At 33.8% G+C, this 22709-nt stretch overlaps 1 protein-coding gene across 1 annotated transcript; it reads left to right on the plus strand.

Annotated features, from left to right (window-relative positions):
• The first annotated feature begins 1290 nt into the window (after nt 1-1290).
• LOC145630537 (UPF0613 protein PB24D3.06c-like) lies at nt 1291-12597 on the plus strand. Its single transcript, XM_081682788.1, has 9 exons — nt 1291-1646; nt 4392-4468; nt 5693-5798; nt 6546-6638; nt 6816-6881; nt 8478-8623; nt 11501-11609; nt 11934-11998; nt 12145-12597. Exons 1-9 carry the CDS (start codon nt 1407-1409, stop codon nt 12290-12292), a joined length of 1050 nt encoding a protein of 349 aa, XP_081538914.1. The 5' UTR covers nt 1291-1406; the 3' UTR covers nt 12293-12597.
• The last annotated feature ends 10112 nt before the right edge of the window (nt 12598-22709 follow it).

A 22709-nucleotide genomic window follows, 5' to 3' on the forward strand; every position in this document is an offset into this window, starting at 1 on the left:
ATTTTATTTTTATGTACTTTTGACATCATTTTTCAATACTTTATCACCCCATCTCTTTAATAAGGAAAATTTGCAAATTACAACCATTTAAAGTTCGTATTTTGCAAATTGCAGCCATTTAAAAATAAAATTGCAAATTGCAGCCTAAAAGTTCATATAAATTATAAATTGCAGCCCGATTCAACTTTTTCATCGATTTACAAGTTGAAAAATCTTCGATTAAGGTTTTAGGGGCCATTTTAGTTCTTAGGGGACCGAATTGAGCTCGAAATTAGCAAAAAAATAACGCAAGTATCTCGTTTTGCGTAACAAAAATGTATCGATTTGTGGGAAACTGTAAATATGAGACACTTACGTTATTTTTATGCTAATTCCGAGCTCAATTCGGGTCCCTAAGGACTAAAATGACCCCCTAAAACCTTAACCGAAGATTTTTTAACTTGTAAACCGATGAAAAAATTGAATCGGGCTGCAATTTACAATTTACAATTTATACGAACTTTTGGGCTGCAATTTGCAAAAAAATAAAATTAAATGGCTGCAATTTGCAAAATACGAACTTTAAATGACTGCAATTTGCAAATTTTCCCTTTAATAATTACCATCTTTTATTTGTACCTTCAATCATCTATCTATAATATTATTAAATTTCAAGGGATTAACATGTTGCAACATGTGTCATTCTTATGTTATCATAAAATTTATGACATAGTGCCACATATATGATGACTTGACATCACATGTTAATATATAAATTGAATTTTCAACTTTTCATTACCACTATTATATCAAGTACACAATTATTACACTTTGATAAAATTCATTTTCACTCTATTGTATTTGTTATTTCTATTTCACAATTAATGTCACTTTATTAAATAATTAATTAACATTCATGAGTTGTAACATTTCATTAAGATTAAAGGTTTATAAGCAATATATGTAATTCCTTAATTTTAAAATACTAATAATAGATCCAAAATATTATTTAAACTCAAGGTAAACTTTTCATTTTGTATTTAAACATAACCCGAAGCATCGCTCGAGCATCAAACTAGTTAGTTTTATAATAAATTCTCCATATAACTTTGTTTATTTCCGTGAAAAAACCGGGCACTAAATATTACTCCCTTCGCCCGTTAATACAAAGCCTCTTTTTAGCATTTACAACTCACATAATAAAGATATTAGACTTTTAATTTAAAAACGGATGGAGTATTCATACTCGTATTATCTATTTGGAGTAGTTATACAAAATTACAAACATATCCATGAGACCATGAATCAGGACTGCACGTTACAGCAGCATGACAACTTAGCAGTAACATGAATGAATTTTGAGTTTTTCCAATCAAATCTTTGCGTCTCCCATTTCCAAAAAACCCACCAATTAAACTTGGGTTGGCATGAATACCTCTTCGCCATCCACCTCTTCTTCCGCAACAGCCTCCTCCTCCTCCTCCGGCACCTCATGGTTCTCCGGCATCGTTCGCGGCCGCTCCGACAAAGCTTTGAACTCTAGAACCGCCCCTCCTTCCGTCTCCGTCGTCTCCGGCGCCGGCGACAATCCCTCTTCTTTAGGTCCTGTCATTAAAAAGAACATGTTTCGCGGTGTTCTCTTTCGATATGGTCCCAAGTCTATGCAGGTTCATTTACTTACTTTGTATTGTTTTCATTTGTTTGGAATTGGATCGATTTTGTGTTGCTATTTTGATTTTGATTTGGGTTTCTTGATTGTTTGATCAAATGTGGGATACTTTGGTTTAAATGAATGAATTGGGAGTGAACAATTTTATGAATTGTGTATGATTGGATGTGAAATTTGAATGTTAAGTGTTATTAGGAAAATGGGGGATTATGTTCGTATGTTATGAAATTGGGAGTATGAAGTCAAAGATTCGGATTTCATCTTTGTTATCCTTAGCATTTTAAATGTTATTAGAGTTGTATTTGGTATGTACTAGTATTTGATTTCAGATTTAATGATTGTAGGAAAGTTGGGTGGGAAATGATATGTGATCATTTTGGGTTTGAGTAGTTTGGTATGGTTTTCAAAGATTGGGAAAGTATTATGGTGATTTAATGTGCAATTTATGAGTTAAATCGCCGAGCATTGGTCTGTTTATTCAACCAAATGAATTGGATGTATAGTCTTACCAGTTGTTTAAGAGGGTATTGGTATGTCTATGATGAATTTCTATGATGAATTCATTTTGAATTTTGAAGGATTTGGGAAATCTGCTATGATTTAAAAGAGTTACGAAGTATTGTTTTTTTAACCAATTAGTCAGTGGTGTGTTATGCTATTCCAATTCTTCATTAGTGTTATGGCTTTAGGGAATACTTGATAGCCTAACATGTATATGCACATTTCATATATTCTTGGAAAACAAATATGCAAAGTTTCCATACTGCAGTTGAGAATGACATTAGCTAAAGACGTAGGCTATCAAAATCTATGTACAATGGACCCAAAAGATGTGTTTCTTCTTGTTTTATAAGCTTACTTATCTTGAATTGATTGTATTGGATAGAGAGGTTTATGGAGGAACTCATGTTAAAAGCAATTTCATTGAAGAGAAAGTTGAAAAGAAACAAGTAGTCCAAGTAGGTAGTCAAAGGTTCCAACATTCTGCTATTAATTAACATAGCGTAGGCATCAACAATAGCAGAAATTAGAAAAGAAAAGGATAATATTTTTATTAATGAACTGGAATCATGGCAAAAATATGATAATTTCACTATCAAGAGGTTGATATTAATTCTCTAAATACTAAGCTAACCAAAATACTTTATCAATAATCTTCTCAAAACACTAATGACTGAATTAAATTACACCGCCTAATACGCCCTCCTCCTCATATCTATCCATATCACATTCTTAGAAGTAAAATGTAAAAGTGAAGCTGTGGAATAGCATACATATAGAGGAGGGGGAGAGTTAAAGGGCAATATCTAGATTAGAAGCTAGAGAAAGTTTTGAGATTTCTTCAAGATTGTGAGATATTTCGTATAAATTTTACCTCAATCTAAGATGAGTAAGCCTTCTCCACCATCTTGGATTAAAAATGGGTGTACCACAAATGCACCAACTAATGTAGTATATTATCATACATATGAGAGAGTAAGATGACAAAGACATTTATTATTATTACGTGGAAATTTCAGCTATCAATTTAATTCTCAAATCTTTAAGCTCAATGGGAAGTGGATATAGAACACTATTTTTTTTGTCTAAATATTGGTGGAATCTCCATAATAGCTGTAATTATTCTCACATCTAGTTAGTAGCCTGGATACGTGATACTGGTATCGGTATGTGAGAATGCTTGGGTTGGAAGTACTAATGGCATGTTTTTCTACAACCTTGTCGTAAAATGTTCTGGGGTCAGTCATGGCTATAATCTCAACGGAGGATATTTCAATTTTACAAGGATCGTGTATTAATAAGGTTTTCAACTCCTGTTTTGTTTGGGCCTTTGGGGTAATAAAAAAATTGAAAGGGAATTCACTCCCTTTGCTATTTTCTTCAGTTTCACAACTGGCTTGATGAGATTACCCTAAACCCCCTTATCCTTAATTGCCTGTTCATCTCACTTCCTATTTTCTATATTTTGGGTTTTCTACCTCCACAAGACCACAACCATCATTGTCTCCATCTCTTGTTTATCTCCATCTTTCTTTTTAACACCACCTATATTTCCCACTTCCTTCCTATCCTAGATTGGTCACAACCAACCCCAACACCCTGTCTGTTAAATCAAGAGATTGATTGCAGTTACCAACCTTTTTAGACATAAAAACCACCGTTCATTATGTTAATAGTGGTGCTAGACGCCAAAATAAGGATTACCACAAATAAGGTGATAGTTTATTTTAATTATAAAACATGATATTTGTGCTAATATGATAAGGGCATTTAATTTTACTATGTAAGCTTATCATTAGATTCTTCGAAGGAGCTGTAGAAAAGACCATACCTATTAAAACGAGATAAGTATTTACTTCAATTGACACTTGATCTAGCATTGACTTGACCCATATCGATATTGAATTATAGTAGGTAGCAATGATTTTAATCGAAAACAAATCTGATACCTTGATATTGAACCAAGTAGATGTCTATTTGATTTGATACGTTAACCTGAACCATACCCAATCTGACCAAAAGGAGCATGAATCTGAAGTAAACCCAAACCTGAATATGCCCCAATCTAACCCAAACCAATCACACAGCTAATCCAATTCAAAACCAAAATGATCCAGTTTTGATTTGAGGTCATTTTTACTCTAAACTGTTCTTTCTAATCTTATGTACTACATGTATGTTACAATCCATGCCAAATTTATGCTGATATTCTGTCCTTGATACTTGTGATTTTGTTGTGCAGGTTGCATTTAAAACAGGCGATTATAAGCAACAAGTCGTGTTCATTGGTGGATTGACTGATGGGTTTATGGCCACTGAGTATGTTTGACTCTGATTCAGTTTTTTCCTTATTAAGCTAGAATTTACCATAGTACGAAGAAAATATGCTGCTTGTTGATATGGTAACTGGGTGCTGTGGCTTGGACATCATTGGCTCAATGTTACTTCATATCATTAAAACATTTGAACTTAAGATAGAAATAGATTAAAATGCTGAAAGCTTCTGGGCAGTTACTTGGTAAAGGAGTTGTAGTTGATGCTGGATTTGAGATGTTAAATCTTTGCCAATTTTGAACATATATGTTAAATCAGGATTCAGCATGGAGATGTTATTTTTATTGTGACATAATTTTTCCTCTCTTGAAAAGGAGATGGGAACAAGGAGAAATGCTCTGGAGGAGGATTATTGACTTGAAAGTTGAAACTCTAATTAGTCTTATAATCATGAAATTTTCTTGGTGGGTTTTATAAATTGGGTCTAATCTAATTGCAATATGGAACCTTTTCTTTTTTTTTTTCAACATTTATACGTGATGACTGATGAATGATTACATGTGCAAACTTGCACCTTAACTTAGATTAATAATGTAAGTCTGTTTTAGTTGTTGCCTGTCTATGTTAACATTGAAAAACATGTACAGATTGTTGCTTGAAAATACTCTTTTATTTATCGACCCAATAATTTGTCATCCCATCCAAGAGGCTTAAAGCTGAAAGGAAATGACCATAAGACCATTTGTACAAGCACAGAACTAACAGAAAAAGGGCTAGAGTTAAAGCGAACATAGGATGTTTCTGCATGGTTCCAATTACTGAAAATTGGAATTAGACATATTATTTACACTTAAATCTTTCCCACAATGTTATTTTACTTTCATTTTTTCATGAGTGGAGAGTTGTATGAATAGCCTACTTGCCAGCAGTACATTTCATGTGAGAGTGTAATCTCTTGGCTAGGATATCTTTGTTCTTTGATGTCCATTTATTTACCAAGAAGCTGGCTGTGCTTTACTTTGATTGAAACAATGTGCAAACCACTCTTTCTATCCCAAAGGACAACTTTCAATTCTTATAATCTCGTTCCTTTCGTTTCTTGGGGTAAAGGTTGTGGTAGGAAAAAGAATTGTGCTGTGACTGACGACTAATTTCACGTGTACTTTGGGGTTCTATTGGTTCTTCTGCATATAGTTTGTATAGTATATAATGCAATGGATGCTAATTCTAATGTATAGTCATTGCCATTATGGTTTTAATCTTATCCAGGTACTTGGAGCCCTTAGCAATTGCTTTGGAGCATGAAAAATGGTCATTGGTTCAGATACTCCTTTCGTCTTCCTACACTGCGTATGGACTTTCAAGTCTTGAGCAAGTATGTGACTATTGTATTTGTTCGTCTTTAGCTTCACAAACTGTAGCATGTTTTATAAAGGTTGGATTCTGGGCTTGTTGGATTTCCATTTAATATCAGAAAGTAGTTTGAGAAGCACAATTCTTGAGTAATTGGGTGAAACCAGAAACATTTCTACTTACCTTTCATGCACCCATGAATCTTATTAGGTGAAGTATATGTATGATTTGTCCTGCTATCTTATGATGGGAATGACATTATAACTTCTTGTTGCCTCTCCCCTTTGCTGTGCTCCTTCATTAATATAGAGCAATACACTAATACTAGATTTTCTGAAAAAAGACACATTTGAAAGGCTGCCCCGGGAATGGGGTTTTGAGCGATGGTAATGATTAAAAAAATTCTCTTTTTATTTATTAAAAATTACAGGGTTGGTGAAAAATTATTATCAAGTATGTATTGAATTATATACTAGTTATGCATGACCCTAATGCATACTTGTAGTCAGAAATGTAGAAGCTTATTCTTTCTTTCCTCTCTCCTTTATCACATCCCATTCTTTTAAAAAGAGGATTATAGTAGAGGAAGGACAATTGGGGGACTATGATAATTAATAGTAGCTAATTCACCATGAATTATTCTCTCATAATGTTGTTGCTTGCTGGTTCATTGTTAATCTGTCCTATTAGTTCAGGTTCCTATGACAATGAGTCTGGCTGTATCTATGATATGTTTGCTCATCTTATAACTCTTAATTTTGCTCTGAAGGATGCTATGGAGCTTGATCAATTAATTAGTTACTTAATAAACAAGGAAAATTCCGATGGCGTGGTGCTACTTGGTCACAGTACTGGATGTCAGGTAACTTGTGATTTTATCACCCTATTACATTCCCTATGCCCCAAAAAGCCTAAAATATTTGATGGTAGAAGAAGAAATGACTCTATGGCTAGGCTATTCTTCTCTTTCTTTCTTGGAGTAGGTATGTATTTCATTAAGTATGGCATCAGCTAAAATTCTATCAGAATGTTTGTGTAGGACATTGTGCATTATATGCGCACAAATGCAGCATGTTCCAGAGCTGTCCGTTCCGCCATTTTGCAGGTATATCCAATATTTATGAGGCTATGTTTTTATAACTAGTGAATAGTAACTGCAGCCTAATTTTCCCTATTTATCATAAAGGATAAAACATCTTTGAAAAAATAAGTGTGTACTTGTGTAATTTAAGATCCTATACAAACTTTGAAGAAAAATTACGAAGAATGTGCCAATCACACACTGAATATTGCACATAAAGGCCCCTGACTTATGAGACTCAAGAGAGCCCAAGAAAGCAACTGTATTTTGGAAAGTGACCTGGCGGGAATTCTTACTCGGAAAACCATGTTATTATTTTCCAATGACAATCACAAAAATTACCTATATACCGATTCACAATATAAAAAGCTCACTACTGAATGACCTGATGTAATACAGACTAAAGAGATTGTTCATACACAATATACCATAACAGTAATATATGGGCATATCGCATATGGCCTCTTTTGTAACCTTTTCTGGATCTCTCTATACATTTTTGAGTGCGCTGGATTATTACTAGTGAATATGTATTTATCTTTTTTTCACTAAATTTAGTTTTACCATATTATATCATACGGTAGCCATTGGATTTGTAGCATATTTTATGCTTGTATAAATTTTCATTCGAAGTTAATTTACTAATTCAACAGTGGCTGTCATTCTGTTAATGCTGGAAAAAAAAGGTGGGATTGACCATTGAATTAATTTCAAGTTGAGAATTGGAGAAATCATATTTACAAGTTATTGATGTGTGAAAATGTTAAGTAATATCATGTGATGTTCCAATGATATGGAGCATCCCAAAATTTCCAATTGAATTTATAAAGATTTGATTTTTATCCAACATCCTCCTATTCTTTAAACTCAATTAATTAAAAATGTATCTGTTCATTTGAAACGTAATCATTCTGAATATTACTCCCTTTGTTTCACATTAGTTTTTACACTTATCAATGTTATCATGACACTTAGTTTTAGGTAATAGGTTTTTGGTTATCAATCGTTATTTTATTGGAAAAGTAGATGTGAACAATATGAACACTATACACATTTAAAATGAGTATTAGTCATACTCTCCATATGGTATGCCCTGAGAAGATCAAGCCCATCTATGATGAAGAGCAGGCTGCTATTGCTGCTTTGCGTGAAACTTGATCGAGCTACTGCCCATCAATCTCTTAGTACTAAGTTTCTGTTATGTTTGTGTTTTAAAGATTTTCGGAAGGGCACTTTATGTAATCTTTGGTTGGTGACCTCTAATTTTGTTTTAGTTTTGAGGTCAAATTCACTAGTTTATTTCTCAACCTCTAATTTTGTTTGCGGTTTGAGGTTGTTTGTTGTAAAATGTTTTAAGTAATTAATATATCGTCTTTTATGTGTTAAAAAAAAACTATACACATTTGAATTGGTCAATGGCCTTTTGTATTCTGTTAGTAGATCATGCATGTTCCTGTAATTTCAAGACAACCAAAAAAAAAAAACACTAAACTAGTCTTGTTTTAAATATTTTGGTTTTAACATCTGACTATTAGCATGGATCTGCCGACGGCCAGGCTATTTGATGCATCAATGCATGGATAAATTGTAATATGTTTCTTGGTCCTGATACATAATTAGGCTCCAGTGAGTGACCGTGAATACCGAGCAACGCTTCCTGAAACGGCAACCATGATTGACTTAGCTTCAAAAATGATTAGTGAAGGAAAAGGATCTGATCTTATGCCCAGGGAAGCAAATTCAGATGCTCCTATAACTGCCTATAGGTGAGTGATCTATGCCTCTGTGCATCTCATGTTTGCTAGTCAATTTTTTTTTTTTTGTGTGTGTGTTTATAATATTATTCTTGCATCCCTTTCATTGAAGTCCTATATTCTTTAGTTTTTAATGGTGAATTTGAAACCCACTGTGCCTTTTAGATATTAAGAGTGACAGTATTCCCATTTCTTGTCCAAATCATATCATTGTAATGCAACTTAATATAGTAAGAATATCTGAACTTTTCAGGTCTTTTCTTTTCCCTTTTTTGATGAGAAGATTGAGAACACACTATATACCTGGAAATACGTAGATTGTAGAGTGTAGACATATCTAAGATTTTTAGTTAATTACTTGGTTTCATAGTTATTATTTTGACAAGAAATTTCTTTCTTAGGTTCTCTGCAGCATAAATTAATTTCAGACAATGTGTTCAAGAAATTTTGAAGTGTTTAGCAGTAAAGTGATAAAGATGTATGACCTCTGGAAATTGAATAACTGAGAAAAAATCATTGTTTATTGAAATCTTCTGTGTGGCAATTGCTAACCCTTCGAAGAAAATAATTTCGGGCTTCTGAAATCAACAACTCATGCTGATTTTTCCTTTGTCATATGTTCCTAGGCAAGTGATTCTCTTGAGGCAATTCTTCAATTATTTCAATGTAGCCAATTCAAAGAATCATATAACTGTCCTTTCCACTGATTCCCACTTTCCTAGCTTAAGAGTTGTTAGTAAATTGTTGACTCCATGAGCTACTCTAAATCTTTTTACCAAAACAGGTACTCTGTTTTTCAATAAAATAGTACTCATTAATTGGCTACTCTCCATTGTCAATCAATTAACCACTTCTAAGTTGGAAGTATGCGTATTTTGGAAATCCAACATAGTACCTTGGGTTATTGTATGTTTGCAGTGTGCGTCAAATCAAAGGGAAAATTTTGTCTGAAGGCAATTAGACTGGAGTTATGATTTGGATTAAGTACTAGTATTTAAAAAGGAACATGTATAAAAGATGGGTGTAGCGTAAAGTGTGTTATTAGATGGATGTGTAGGGTTACCTTGAGCGATAGAATTAGAAATTTTTTATATTAGAAGAAATGTTGAAGTTGTGTATATTGAGGATAATATAAGGGGGAATCGACTACATTGGTTTGGGTATGTGAGACATTGAGTGGAAGGTACATTGGTAAAGAAGGTAGAGGGTTAGGATATGGGGATTTAAAAAAAAAAAAATAGTGTTATGGGTCGTCTCTTGCAACATCAGATGCACTGGTTGGGTCGCTGGGCAACAGGGAGGAGCAACCTTCTCCCTATAGGGCATTATTCTGGAAAAGAAAGCATTCCCGGTGAAAACCCTAGCTGCATTAACATAATATTGAGCCATGTGGGGGCCTAAATGGGTTTGGAATGTGCAGAAACTTGGAGGTCCATATTATTTCATCCTGATGGAGATGATGTTCAAGATGCATTTCTGAGATAAGGTCTTGAAAGTATACTTGGCGCAACAAGTAGTTTGGTGGTTAGGAGGCATCTTGGAGGAGTTCTCCGGCGTGGATGATTCTAGAATGCGCTAGGGTGTTCTAAAGATGTACATATGCATTATGCAAGTAGAATTTTTCTAGGGGGTAAGTGTCTAGAACAAGGTTACATCATACATGATATGATTCATGTTACAATTTGAGAAACACGTAACGCTAACCATAGAGAATCGGGTACGCCTTGGGGGAAAAAAAATAAAAAAGAAGAAGAAGCAGGAAAAAAACGAGTAAACTCGGTTTCATTGCTTTCTCTCCCCCCTTTTCCCCTTTCCCCCTCTCTTCTAAGTAGCAATGAATCAAACAAAGTTTACAGACTTCTCTCCAACAAGCAAAAATTCTTCTTTGGTTTGTGTCAAAGACTTGTTTAGTTAGATCAGTCGTGATTTATCAACATTCAGATCGTACAATTACAGTTCATGAGGCAGGGGTTCTCACCACATTTCTTGTAACTTTGGTCTAGAACCCTCCAGTTGAGGAAATTAGGGAATATTCTAGAATAGTTAATAGGATGGCATTCTATAAATAGGCGCCTAAAATCATTTATACATTCAAGATGAGAGTTCAATACCAGTAAAGCATTTCTAAAACACGTGTTCTTTTCCAACTCAACCTTCCTCTTCTTACACTTGGAGTGTGTAGGGAAACCAAGGCACGCGTGCCAAGTGAGTGATTGGTCACTCTAAGCATCTGTGATTAAGCTTGTGTGTTCACTTGCCTACATATAACCATAACCTTTGGGCTAGGCACTGAGGGACCGTGCTGAGTTCATTTGATGGGCACTGCTTGGCACTTGGAGGCGTGCTAGCTAGTGCATGCAGAGGCACAAGGTTAAGTGAATAAGTGTCATTCGAAGAAGGCATGACTCGGCATAGCAAAGGGCACTTGTCGAGCGGCCAAAGATGACTATATGGAATAAAAAATGACATGAAGAAAATGGGATTGATGGGGCATGTAGACTAGCACTAGATAGAAGCGATGAAGCAAAGAATCTGTATATGATCACATGAGTTATCTGTTTCATGAAACCAACCTCATGCTTTTAGGAACAAAGGCTTTGAATTTGTTTTGTTGTTTGTTGCAACTATGTACTTTGCCCATTTCTTCTTCCATTTTCTTGGGGTAGTCAAATTAGTGATCTCAAATTCAGTCTACTACATTTGTGGGGATCTATATTTTCCTTAAGTCAGAGTCCAAAGACTTCAAATTGTTGGCAACTTGGGCTTCATAGAAGACTCATTTTTAAATCATGTTTGCTAGAGGTAAATGCAATCAGATTTGTATGTAGGTTATATGACTCTGTTCACATCTTGCGTAGTTGCTCTGTAACTGGATTTGATCTTTGGCAGGTATCATTCCCTGTGTGCATATATGGGTGATGATGATATGTTCAGTTCTGACCTCAGTGAAGATCAATTAAAAATGAGACTGGGTCACATGTGCAATATACCTTGTCAGGTAGCTATCCCATTTAGCGTATTATTTCTTGTTAATTATCTACAATGAGCTTTCTTTTATTGAGGGTAATTTCCGATTTCATCTTTTCAAAGGGCCATCAGGTCAATGCTCTCTAAAGGATTGCAATCGCCAATCAGGACTTGCATGGTGCATTTTTAGCACACATATTTTTACGTATAGATATCTGTTATAAGGTTTGAGAAGTATGTATCATTGAAGTGCTTGTTGAGTATTGAAAGCAGTATATTGCATGGGTTATTAGTAGTTGCTTTCAGAAGGTCGTAGTGTTTTTAATTGTTCTGATTAGACAACCCATACTTGCAGGTCATCTACTCTATGGGTGATGAATATGTGCCCGATTACGTGGACAAAAAAGCACTTGTAGAAAGGTATGTAGAAGGGTAACCTTTAGTTTTCAGCCTATATCTACTATAAACTTGTTCAGTAATTGTATGTGTATAAATTTGTTCAATAATTGCATGTCTAGAATTTCTCTGAGAATCAAAGCTGAAATACTTAGCATTTCTGTTTCCAGATTATGTAGAGCGCTTGGCGGAGCAGAGAAGGCTGAAATTGACCTTGGTAACCACTCCTTGTCCAACAGGGTGGAAGAAGCTGTCCAGGCCATTATAGACTTCATTAAAAGAGAAATACCAAAAGGTTGGGATGATCCTTGGAATTGAGTTTGTAATACCCTCGTAGCTATTTATCTTAAGCCCTCCATTCTTTTCATTCCTCCTTTTATTTCTCTTATTTGGAGGAAGTTACGTGAATTTTTTTCCCTGTTTGGTTGGTTGCTTGGTTCACAATCCACAATGATGACATTAAGACCGTTTTTGTAAAAAATAGTCTCAAAGTATAGGAATTAGCTTGTACTTTAGGTTTTTTTTTTTTCCTCCTGCAGTCTTTCAAGAACAAGATATTTGATCATATTGTAAAGAGGTGAACATGCTAGGGGATTTTCATACCAGTTATATTTGTGTTCTCATTTCTCTGTGGCTCCATTCGAGATAGAGATAGGCCTGGGATGGGCTAAACCAGCTCAGGGCTAGAGTTGATGGTTAGGGAATGCTAGTTTGAAGGTGTTCTTGGTTGCATAGATTTAAAACATGCAAAAAAATCTGCCCAGCTTGTCCGGGGCAGGGTATGTTTCTTCAATACTTCAGTCCATTCTGTTTCTCTGTTTTCCATCCTACAGATACTCTCATATGGAGTAGAGTTGGCTCGGTTGCTTCCCTTGCCCTATGATATTGGATAAATGTTAGATGCACACAAATAGTACATGATGAAAAATTATACTCGTATAATATATTGAATCAACAAAAATTATACTCATATAATATATTGAATCAACAAAAATTATACTCATATAATATATTGAATCAACAAAAATTACTAAAGATTATACTCATACGAAGTATAATATATTGAATCAACTTAGCTCATTTGCGTGACGAGTAAAAGATTTACCCACTCTCATCAACTAACATAATAATAACCCTTGACTCATAACACTTGTGTGTTTCAAAGGTTATTATGCTCCTCAAGCTACACTGAACTACTGAAGTCAAATTGAAAAGCAATAATTGCCTTTAGTCTTCATCCAAGATTCATTTCACCAAACGAGTTGAAGATCTAAAGGTCTTTATATTCTTGAATAGAGTAATTAATAGGGTTGGAATGTTATTACAGCGGTTGTTTGAAAAATGACTAACATACTACTCCGTATTTTAATGATATACAATATGATTGGTTCATTTTTTTCAAGTTATAAAACGATCACAATTAGTCTTCTAATATCTACAATGCAAATATAATTTTTGAAAATTTTAATCCAACATAAAATAAATATTTTTCGAGAAACTATAAAATAAGAACAAAAAATACATAAATGAAACTAAAAAAAAAATTAATAAATCACAAATATGTTGATAATACTACTTTATACCAAAAATAAAGTAATATAATTAAGGAAAATTTGTTAATTGCAGCCATTTAAAGTTTGTAGTTTGCAAATTGCAACCATTTAAAAAAAAATTACAAATTGCAGCTCAAAAGCTCTTACAAATTGTAAATTGCAGGTCGATTCAACTTTTTCATCGGTTTACGTGTCGAAAAATATTCGGCTAAGGTTTTAGGAGCTATTTTAGTTCTTAAAGGACCTAATTGAGCTCGAAATTAGAAAAAAAAAATAATAATAACGTAAGTGCCTCGTTTTGCGTAATAAACATGTATCGGTTTATGGACAACTATTTTTTTCTGGTAAAACAAGGAACTTATATTATTATTTTTGCTAATTCCGAGCTTAATTCGGATCTTTAAGGACTTAAATGACCCCTACAACTTTAGTTGAATATTTTTCAACACATAAACCGATGAAAAAGTTGAATCGGCCTACGATTTACAATTTATAAGAGCATTTGGGTTGCAATTTGCAATTATTTTTTAAATGGTTGCAATTTGTAAATTACTAACTTTAAATGGCTACAATTTGCAAATTTTCCTTTAATTTATTACTTGGAAAAAAAATATAATTATAAACAATATAACCATTAAAACATTACGGTTTGCCTCAAAAAAAAAATTAAAACATTACGGTAGTTATATTTCAATTTATTACTGTAAAAATTTTCATATGGGCTCATGTTAGGAAAATAAATTAAAATGAGGAGCAAACAAACAATCACCATTCCCGTCAAAAAATAAATTAAAAAAAAAAATCAGCGTAAACTCCAATCACTCCATATTACTTTTATGATTGACTTTTACACTGTTTACACACCCGCACTTTAACTAATTTTGGGATAAGGACTAGTACTAAAAGTGACAAATGCTACTCATGATTCAAGACAAATGCTACTCGTAGTATGTAAAATATTAAATTATTGATGTGTTTATATAATTGTATATTTTCAAGTATACGAAGTAGAATTAAATACTTTTTCTAACAAATAATTACTTAATTTGTTTTTTCAGGTACACTATTTTCCTTTTGGAAAAGTTTCAAATTAGATATATCACCTTTTTTTAGTTTAGTAAGATTAATTTCGATTTAATAAAAATAATTTTAATTCGGGAAAAATAGAGTAAAGTGAACAGAGTTTTAAATAAAAACAGAGGGAGTACATTTTATTTTTCTTACATTCACCAAATACGGAGTACCTTTTATTACCTCTATTTCTGATTAATAGTAACACTTGACTTTGGAACAATATGAAATGGATGGAGTATATATATTTATTTTAGGAAAAATTGATGGGAATAATCTCACCTTTTGAGCGTCGGAGATTAATAATCCCACCTTTGGGATATTTTTAAATAATCTCACCTTTGTACCTAATCCACTCCTAATAGTCCCAACCGGTCATGTAACCTGTTATAACAAGTTACATGACACGTGGCAGTCTGTGATTGGTCAAAAAAATAAAAATAAAATAAAATAATTTTTTTGAAAAAAAAAATAGATTTTTTTTTGGGAAAAAAATTAATAATTTAAAAACCAAACCCACCAATTCCAGCCACTATCCCCGCCCCTGATTCCGATCCCCTGCAAAGCGTCTCCGACCACCAAGCCCTCAGACACGACGCCGGCGATAGCGCTGGTGGAAGCGCCAGACCTTCCCCCTCCCCTGAATCACCAACCCCCTCCCTCACCCACGATTCCACGAAACTCAGGCACGTTTAAACCACCACCACGCCTCCTTCCTCTTCACCTCGCCCCTTCCCCGTCGGATTCTGGGCGCCAAACCACCGTACACCTCCCTCCTCTTCACCTCGCCCCTTCCCCGTCCCGATTCATGCAGCCTTCTTCTTCTAAGTCTGGTCTGGTGGGTTTCGATTTTTCGAAATCCCACCATTGGGGTTGGGTTGGTTGTCGTCGGCGTAGTGGTTCAGGGGAGGGGGAGGGTCTGGCACTAGTGGGTTCCGTCCCCTTCCTCCGTCCCAATTTCGGCTTCCCTCCCTTTTCCTCGGCTTCGATTCAGTCGAATTGGTGGGTTTTCGATTATTGAAGGTGGTTTTGGGATTGGTGGGTTTTTTATTTTTTGAAGGTGGTATTGGGGTTGGGTTATCTGGGGTGGATTGCAGTACGGTGATTTCGGGTGTGGCTAGTGGTGGCGGTGGTTTTGGGTCTGGGTGGTGGGGTAGTGGTTCTGATTATGGGTTTGGATGGTGGTGGGATGGTGGTGGTTGTGGTGTGGCTGAGGTGGTGTTGTTTTTTTTTTTTTTTTTGTTTTTACTTTTGTTTTTATTATTTTTTTCATTTTGGACGAATCAAATTATGACACGTGTAAAATTAACTTAATAAAAAAAAAAATTACCTCTTCAACCGGTTACTGGTCACCCGGGACTATTTTCAGCGGATTGATAACAAAGGTGGGATTATTTAAAAATATCCCAAAGGTGGGATTATTAATCTCCGACGCTCAAAAGGTGGGATTATTCCCATCAATTTTTCCTTTATTTTACGTGTATAAATTTATCTTATACTCGCTAACATGCTTGTGTCAATTTTGTGCACCAGCAAACCTCTCGTGACTTGCTCAGTTGAGGCAGAACCTGGCCTTAAGTGGCCCAAGGGTTGGCCTGACCCATGCGGCCCACATTATTCAGCTCCAGCCTCTAAAATTTCATGCAACTCTGACTGTTGAAGACTTGGAGTTTTGTGTATTGACTAGTCTAAATCTAGAACTACTCAAACCTGTAAAAAATTTGTAGGAAAGAGACTCCACTTTCACCCCTTTTTATCGACCAAACATTACAGTGGTAAAAAGTTTGACATGAGCGCATCACCTGCTTGTCAATGACTCAATGTACAATTTATATTTTTTCAGTACTCCGAAATTATTTATTACGGAGTACGTACTTCCTGTATTTTAGTACTTGCTCTCTACGTTTTTTGTGTGTCTATATTATTATTCTCCGTTTTAATTTAAGTGTCTCATTTTGACTTAAACACTATTTACATACACCGTTTTGATTAATATTTTGTGCTTTATACATAAGATAAAATATAATCAATGAGTACTTGTTAGAAAAATTAAAGCTGTCTCAAAGCATAATTTTCAAATATCAACTATTTACTCCTTTCGTTCCGGAATATTGTTCCTATTTACGTAAATCGATACAAGTTTTTGTAAATTCTTGACCATGAATATCTTTAATCTCACACTAACAAAAAATAGAAAATTTATATACTTCATCCGTTCCTAAAGTTCGACTCACTTTGTATTTGCGCGATCTCAAATAAACATCTTTGACCATGAATATCTTCGGCTATGTATAAGTGAAAATTATTATTAAAAAAAAAAAAAAGTTGACATTTGAAAATTTAATAATAAGGGGAATCTAACAAGTTCCCATATGCTAATTTATTTATATTGTATAAGTTACTAAATGTGGTCAAAGTTATTTTATTTTAGGAAAAATACACTTTAAAAATTCCAACTTTGCTCAATTTACTTTAAATAATCTCAACTTTCGACTATTCTACAATAATCTCAACTTTCACTTGCAGTTTCTTTCTACAATCTGGATTAGCGGTTACTTGAAGAAAGGGTTGATTTTTTTAAAACCATTTATTTAACACATGTTGCATGCTAGTTGGTTCACCAAAATAAACATAAATAAATTAAAATTTAAAAAACAAAAAAAAAAAATAAAGAAAAAAAAACCCAAAGACCACCAGCAACCAAATACCGGTGGTTGTCCTTCCTTACCAGCAAACTCTACTCTAAAACCGACGTCTTCGATCCCCTAACCCCAATTTTTCGACCTCCCTCCCTACACCGAAATCCCTCTCCTCACTCCGTTTGTTTGCGTTCTCCGACAATTGGAGGAGATAAAAAGTGAGGGTCGGGGCTGCATTTTTGGTGGTTTTGGGGGTTGGAGAAGTGATTTCGAGAGTCGGGGTTAGTGTTACAGGTGGTTTCAGGGATTATGGGTAGCGATTTCAAGGTCGTGGGCTTTGGTTATGTGGTTTCGGGTTTTATGGTTGACGGTTTCAAGGCGAGGGTTTTGGCTATGACTAGTTCGAGGGGGTAAGGGAAGGCAGAGTGGACCGGTTTCACAGGGGTAGGGTGATTTTTGGGGAGGTTTTGGGGGCTGGGGCTACGAAGATGGTGGTTTGGGGTGAGTGGCCATCGCCAGCGGTTGTGGGCCCGTGATGGCTTGGTTGTTTTTTTTATATATATATAAAATTTTCCCTTTTCTTTTTTTTGAATTTTTCTTTAATTTTGTTTTTTTTAACCAATTACAACTTGACCTCTTACTCTAGGTAACTTGACACGTGTCAAGTTACCTAGAGTAATAGACTTTTGACTTTCGTTGACCGGTTTGGTATTGTAGGGAAAAAAAAAAAATTGAAAAGAATAATCCCACCTTTGCTCAATCTGCTCAAAACAAGCCTACCTTTGCATAATCTGGGAACAAATCCACCTCTCACCCATATTTTCTCAAAACAATCCTTTTTACCTATAACCTGCTTAACAGGTTAATTATCTTTAATATTTTCATAAAATAAATTAAGTTAAAAAAAAATATCTTCTCTCTCCTCCCCTTTCCCTTCCTAGCTCTCCACCAGCAAGCCACCAACTCACCACCTTCTCCCCTTCCCCCACAACTGCCGCTTTTTTATCTCTTTATATCTCTCTCCTCTTCATCATTTCATTCCACCATAAAAACACCGATTGCTGTCCAAACCTACCACCACGGCGGCACCACCTCCTCGATATTCGATTATCGATAACTTAGGTTTTATAATTAGGTATTATTGTTGTTAATTGCGTAGGAACCGATTTGGACTTGTTAGATTATGGGTTTTAATGATTATATTTGATGGTTTGAGCTTAGGGAACTATATTATTTGTGTTGCACACCAAGTGTTCGGTGAAATGCATAAATGAACTTGTTATGATTTTTTTGGGTTGTTGTTTAGGGATTTTTGATTTTTTTTTTTTTTTTGTTACTGATGCTTCAATATACTCTGTATTATTACATCTCTGGGCTTGGGTATCATTTTTCCTTTAATTTTTCTGAGTTTGGGTTTAATTTTTGGGTTGGTGATGCTCGATGGGGTGGAGGTGTTCATGGCTGGTGGTTTGGTTTTCAGGTAGATTGGGCAACGTTTAAAAAGGGGTCACGGTGGATGGGTGGTTTTCGGGGTGAGTTTTGTAGGTAAGGCGGTAAGGCGGTGGTGGTAGGGGTGGGTATGTGGTTTCGGGGTGAATGAAAGGTGGTTGATAGGTGGGGGTCGGTGGTGGCTGGAGTCGGGATTTTTTTTTTTTTTTTTTTTTTTTTTTTGTTTACATATTTTGTTTTAGTTAATTTTGTTTTTTTCAAAAATTAAAATATAAAAGACCAATGAGAAGGTGACACGTGGTATGTCACCTTCTAAAACCAGTAACCAACTTTATAAACAGGTCAAGGGCTTGTTTTGAGAAACTAATGGTAAAAGGTGGGCTTGTTCCCAGAATATGCAAAGGTTGGCTTGTTTTGAGCAGGTCGAGCAAAGGTGGGATTATTCTTTTCAATTTTCCAAAAAAAAAAACCCGCAGGTGAAAGTGGGGATTATTGCAGAATAATCAAAAGTTGAGATTATCTAAAGTAAATTAGGCAAAGTTAAGATTATTAAAGTGTATTTTTCCTTTAACCCCTTGAATATTGAGTTGAACTTTTAGAAATGGAGGTAGTACTAATAATGTTCTCACCAAAACGAATCAAATCAGGAACCTTATGATTTTATTTGTTCTTCTATATTAATAGAAATTTAGAAGATTATTTATTATTTTTAAAAGTTATAGGATTCCAACAAAAATATCATTGTGAAACAGAGGGATTATAGTTTATATAATTATTGATAATTAAAAATAAAAATTAGTCATAGTTGTGCATTGCCAAGCGTGCCAATCAAATTAGGGCACTAAAATAAAAATAAGGAAAAATGGAAATAAATAATCCTACCTTTGCCCGAACTGAAAATAACAAACCCACCTTTTGATATTTACAAGACAAACCCACATTTGTATGTCATTTCCTTTTAATGAACCTTGACTTGTTGGTGACCGAGTTTAGTAGGTCGTATGTCACGTGTTAAATCATAATTGGTGCATTTCATTTTTTTTTTTAAATACAAAACAAAAAAGGAAAAAGAAAAAACCCCAGCCACCATGAAACCCTAGACTTTACCCCATCCACCACCAAAACCGGCCGGCCTCCCTCCTTAACCTCTGAAAACGGCCGGTCGTCACCTGTCCACTAGGGAAACTGAGGACCTTTGCGGGTTTTGGTGGTTTTTAGGGTGTTAATGAGAGATTTTGGGGTGGTTAGGGAGTTAAGGTGGCGTCTTTCGGGGTAGTTAGGGAGGTTGGGTGGTGTTTTTCGGTGCTGGTATGGAGGTTTTAGGGGTTATCAGCGGTTAGAGAGGGATTTTCGGCGGATGTGATGGTTTTAAGGGCCGCGGTTGTGGTGGTTTATGGTGATTTCGGGGGTAGGATGTAAGTCAAGGGTGAATTCGGGGGTGGCTTTGGTATAAGGGGGTCCCGACCGGCCATTTTCGGAGGTTTAGGGTGGCGGCCAGCCGGTTTTTGCTGGGGATAGGGCAAGGTTAGGGTTTCGCGGTGGCTTGGGGGTGGCTGGTGGGTGGTGTTTTTTTTTTTTTTTTGTCTTTAACTTGTTTTATTTGGACCAATTATCGATCGACACGTGGCTTTCAAAATTATAAAAAAAAAACATTTTAACTTGTTTAACAGGTTATAGGTAAAAAAAAAGGTTCATTAAAAGAAGATAACATACAAAGGTGGGTTTGCCTCGTAAATATCAAAAGGTGGGTTTGTTATTTTCAGTTCGGGCAAAGGTGGGATTATTTATTTTCAGTTTTCCTAAAAATAAAGGGAGTACTTGCTCCCAATTTATTGGTAAAGACTACACTAGGCCATGTATAAACTCTGACATGACATTGCTTGATTGATATTTATTTTGGGCCTAAAAATATTAAATTTTAATAATTCATTTAAAATTCAAACCAAATTTTCAAATCAAAATTCAAATCTGATATTTTCTATACATAATTAATGCACCCACTTCCCGACTATCTCATTCTCTCTCTTCTCATTTTTTTTGGTTGATGTTATTTTATCTAATTTTCCTCTCTTCTCTCTCTTTCTTCTAATATTCTTCTTGTTCTTCATGTTTTTCAATTTAATTTTTTCCCCCAGATTTTTCTATAATTTTTTTTTATATATAGTTTATCATGTTTTACAACTAATTCTCCACTTATTTGGCTAAAATTTTTTTGAGGTTTGAATATCAATTTTGCTAAATTCTCTCTCTACTTATATTCTTCATATTCTTGTAGATTTTCTGTTAAAAAAAATTGTTTTCATTTTTTGATTAAAATTTTATTTATTTTTTAAAGAAAGTCATACAATGTTTTGTTATACAATAATTTTTAATTATTTGTTATTTATCTTTGTGTTACAGATCAAATTTGTGATTTTTTTTTTATTTGTATGAATGTTATGTTCAAAATTGGAAATAAAGGGTTTTTTTTTTTTTTTTTTTTGAAACATAACATTCACACAAAATTTGGATCTTTTTTATATTATTATTATCATTATTATTATTAGCTTTATGGTATTGATTTTTCAAATTATTAAATTGGGTTGAAGATAAATAATGTTATATTTTCACCCCAATCATGTAGTTGTGTTTATCGAATCGTATTATATTATGTGAATTGAAATCCGTTATTTTCAATGTTCTTCAATTTTTTCAGATTTTTTTTTTTTTTTTTTGAAGAACAATTTTCAAGTTAGATTATTAACCAGTAACAGATGTTAGGTATTGGATTATTCACAATGAATTGAACTCCTTGAATTATAACGATGAATATTAATAAGAATTTAATAGTCATTTTTTAGCACCAAACATCAAGCTTTCCTATTCATGAAATGCTTGGAGTAGATAAATTGATAATTAAAATTGAAATTAAAATAAAGGGAAAAAAACCTAATATCTTAAAAATAAAACGGGTTGTAATGATTGTAAGTTTCTAATTCGTTTAGTAACAATATATATTTAAATATTATTCATTATTATATTACAGTAACCGTAATTATTTAATTATTATTTAAAACTTATATTATAGTTTTCAACAATGACAGTGTATACTATACAAAAATATAAAGTATAAAGATGTTAACATGGTGAATATTTTGCATATTAGGTTATTGATGCAATTAAAAATTGTAAGTTTTAAAACATGATTGTAGTAGTATTAATATTAAAGAGCAAAATTTCACCTTTTAAAAAATAACAATTGATCAAGATGTGCTATTTGTCCTTATAATAATTATCTAATATAAATATTATGGAGCATAATTTTATTTTTTGATAAATACATGTTATTGATATTTAGTTGTAAAATATCTCAATATTAAGGAGCATAATTTTCCTTCTAGAAAACAAGAATTAATCGAGAGTTTCTCTTTTATTTTTTATTACAAGATTAATGAATGGTGTGCCTTATAATAATTCGTTATCTAATAATAATATAAATTTTAAACAATGAAATCATAACTAGCAATGCTAGTTGAAAATGTCTTTACATGATTTAAACAAAGTTTCGGAAATTTAAAGTATTATTATTAATATGTTTTAAAACTTTTATTTATTTTGCATTTTTAAACCCTTTTTCACAAAATTAGATATTTTTTTAGTAATCGATAATTATTATTTGTAATCCAAATTTATTTTATAATAACCCTCAACCATTTTGTTTTAACCCTTCACTATTATATTTTATAATTGATTATTTTTGCATAACCTCACTATTTGCTTAAACAATGTATGGAATGTTAGCATTTGTATATTACAATACTAATAATCGCTAAGCATTTTAACAATCAATTATCATCCAATATTAATATTAAGCAGCATAATTCACTCTTTGGTAACACAATAGATCGGATTTAGTAGTTCGTTGTATTACTATAAAGGAGTATCATTTCAGTTTAAAAATAACAAGTGATCGAGAGTTAGTATGTGTACGTTACAAGTTTAATAATTTTTGTGTCTTGGAGTAACTGATCAATTATCTAATAA

This window comes from Chenopodium album, chromosome 5 (assembly GCF_948465745.1).
Source record: "Chenopodium album chromosome 5, dcCheAlbu1.1, whole genome shotgun sequence".
Classification (NCBI taxonomy): Eukaryota; Viridiplantae; Streptophyta; class Magnoliopsida; order Caryophyllales; family Amaranthaceae; genus Chenopodium; species Chenopodium album.